We start from the raw sequence: 3,094 nt of genomic DNA on the forward strand, positions 1-3,094 counted from the left end.
CTCGTTGCGTTTATAAAGCTGGGAAATTTTGAGGGAGGTTAGGGAGTCCTCGGAGATGTGGCCAAAATTTGATCTTGCACGCATTATGTGCAAAATCAGTTATAGCTACTGATGCTGAATTAAGTATATCATATTTATGTGAGTGCATTGTGTATTGCCGTGTCTGTACAGGTGTCCAGATGTATGTTATGTGCTCGGTGAGAAATTGAAACTGTGTGCATGCAATAAGCAGGTTGGAGGTTTCTCACCTGACTTTAGCTGTTTTATTTCCAACAGACTGATGCTTAAATAAAATAAGAATAAGTGCTGAACATGAATTCATTATTAAACATCACTGAAACTCTATGCAGCCTTACTGACAATGTGTCCATAATTCACAAATATTATGGATGACATTCATTTATCATGAAATGTTGTTCACAGTCACCAAGAACACACAAAGTTATTCTTTACTATGAGCTGTACATTTTTAATTTACATGCAGCTAAAATGTGAATTTGCAAATGAATTCTATCAGCAGGACATTTTTACTGTTTAAACATGCTAACAAGCAGAGTTTGGTGCTGTGATCTTTGGTTTAAAACATGAAATTTAGTCATTTACAGTGCAAAGCCATTTTTCTCACCTTCTACCAATCTTAAGGCTTTCATAAAGAGTGCTGCTGCGGGCCTCTCATTGTCTGTGTGTAGAAATAGCATATGATGATATAAAGCCATGTTTTGACATTTAAATCCGTAATTTGTCTGATTATGTCACGATTAACACAGATGATCTTTTTGTTTTCTCGTAGCTGAGCTGGTGAGTCCTGTCAGCATATGCCAGATGTTAATCTCCAACCTGAGGAACCGTCCTTTGAGCCCCAGCCATGTGGACTCTATGAAAAATCTGGTCCTCTCGTTAAACCACAACCTGGTTACGGGGACGAAGGCGTTTCCTTATATTGCCTTCAGGGGATTCTTTAACAAACTGCTGCTGACGACACCTTTCACCCATGTGCCAGAGAGCCAGTTGGAGAACACCACTCCATCTCCTCCTACCAACTCACCAGCTGGTTTAATGGTGCCGCCTGCAGGGTCCCACCTCCATTCATGGTTCCTCACACCTCTGCTTCCAGAGAAGGCAGATCTTTCTGTCCTGAAGGCAGATCAGAGGAACTGCGTCTGCACCCTGGATGTCGACGGCGACACCATCACCAGAGTCATTTCCACTGTGTATTGCACAGAGGAAAGGGAAATGACAAATCGATGGAGAGTTACGGACTACACCTCTGACGGCAGAGTAATCATGTCGGTGCTCTGCCAGTTTCTGAAGAGGTTTACACAGGGTGCAAAGAGGAAGCCTGCAGAGGAGGAGAGCAGCAGCAGGAGCCCCACTCCACCAAGGAAACGTCTCCGGCTGTGATCAGCAATGAAGCCTTTCCTGGACATATGGAACATGGATGTTACATATGGATGTTTCCTCGTGCTTTGGAGCAAACTTTCTAACTCCTCATGTCTGCGCTGTGTCTGGAAAGGCTGGAAACATCTCTCCATCTTACACAGAGACCATCATGATGCGGCTAGTCTGAGGAGTTATTTCTGTACATATGTATATAGTTTTTTTTTATTATTGAGATACACAGGTCAGCGTTTTCAGTGCGTCTTGCACTTTTCTTTATTTCTTGGTGCTGGCCTGTGTGTTTGATATGACTGCAAGGAATACAAGACTGACTTTATTATGTAATCTGCGTAAAATGAACCAATAATCCATGAAGACAGTGCAAAGTGTAAATTATCATCTTCTGCATCTCAGACATTGGCGAGAATGAACAATGTGGTAAGTAAAAAGTAATGTTCTGTCTCTAAAATGATGTCCCAAAATATTAGAAAACATCTAGTCCAGCCTAGAAGTAATAAATGCATGAAGTAGTTTTTCAGCGTCACTCTGAGACAGGATATTTCTTATTTCAGAGATATTACACAAAGATTGGAATTGGAAGAAATCAGTTCTAGATATTTGTTTAATATGTGTGTTGAAGGGCATATCCTGGTCAATAATGACTCCAAGGTTCCTCACAGTGTTACTGGAGGCCAAGGTAATGCCATCCAGAGTAAGAGTCTGCTTAGATACCATATTTCTAAGATTTTCAGGGCGAGTACAATAACCTCAGTTTGATCTGAATTTAGAAGCAGAAAATTAGAGGCCATCCAGGTCTTTATGTCTTTAAGACATTCCTGCAGTTTAACTAATTGGTGTGTGTTATCTGGCTTCATAGATAAATAAAGTTGGGTGTCCTCTGCATAGCAGTGAAAATGTATGCTATGCCTTCTGATGATACTGCATTTAAATTGTAAACAGAATTGGTCCTAGCACATCCATAATTAACCTTAGATAAATATGATACAAACCACTGCAGAAATCAATAGGATGCTCTAATTGCTTTAATAAAATATTACGGTCAAAAGTTTTGAACGTTGCACTGAGGCCATGAGAAGATGATGTGTAACCTTCACTAAAGCTGTTTCTGTGCTGTGATGAGCTCTGAAATCTGACTGAAACTGTTCAAATAAGCCATTCCTCTGAAAATTATCTGTTAGCTTTTTAAAAATTATTTTTTCAAGAATTTTTGAGATAAAAGGAAGGTTGGCGATTCGCCTCTAACTAGGTAGGACAGCAGGGTCAAGAGATGGCTTTTTAAATCAGTGTTTGGGTTTTTTTGTGTGTCTATGTACAGAAAAGAAGTCTGAACAGACCAACGACCTGCCAGAGAAATCCTCCTCCAAGCGCTCTGCTTCTCCATCCGTGGAGCTGCAGCTCAACGCTGGCCGGCTGCAGCTTGGCGGTCTTCCTCCGGGGGCCGGAGCTGCAGGTCCTGGTCTACGAGTGGCCCAGGTACAACTATTGGACCGCAGAACCAGCAGCAGGCCAAGCAGCCGACCTGGGACTCCAAATTCCAACACTTCATCCACCCCAACCCCCTCAGAGGAGCAGAACGATGGAGAGGAGGAGGCAGCAGAGCCTGAGGATGAAGTTCAGGGTGCAGAGCTTGAGAGTTCTACAGTTTCTGCTCTGACCCGACATAGCGGCTGCTATGGAGAGAAACCCCACTCAGTTT

The 3,094-nt window shown here is 42.3% G+C and overlaps 1 protein-coding gene across 1 annotated transcript; it reads left to right on the plus strand.

The window, feature by feature from the left end:
* Positions 1 to 780: 780 nt before the first annotated feature.
* Positions 781 to 1,401, plus strand: LOC146653458 (uncharacterized; the record flags this gene model as incomplete). The annotated part of the gene is made up of 1 exon (XM_085380505.1): positions 781 to 1,401. A coding segment is annotated over one exon (621 nt), but the record flags the coding sequence as incomplete, so codon positions are not given.
* Positions 1,402 to 3,094: the final 1,693 nt, after the last annotated feature.

The sequence above is a fragment of the Rhamphochromis longiceps genome, linkage group LG14 (genome assembly GCF_057381845.1).
Source record: "Rhamphochromis longiceps isolate RC_006_pf linkage group LG14, R_longiceps_female_GT1.1, whole genome shotgun sequence".
NCBI lineage: Eukaryota > Metazoa > Chordata > Actinopteri > Cichliformes > Cichlidae > Rhamphochromis > Rhamphochromis longiceps.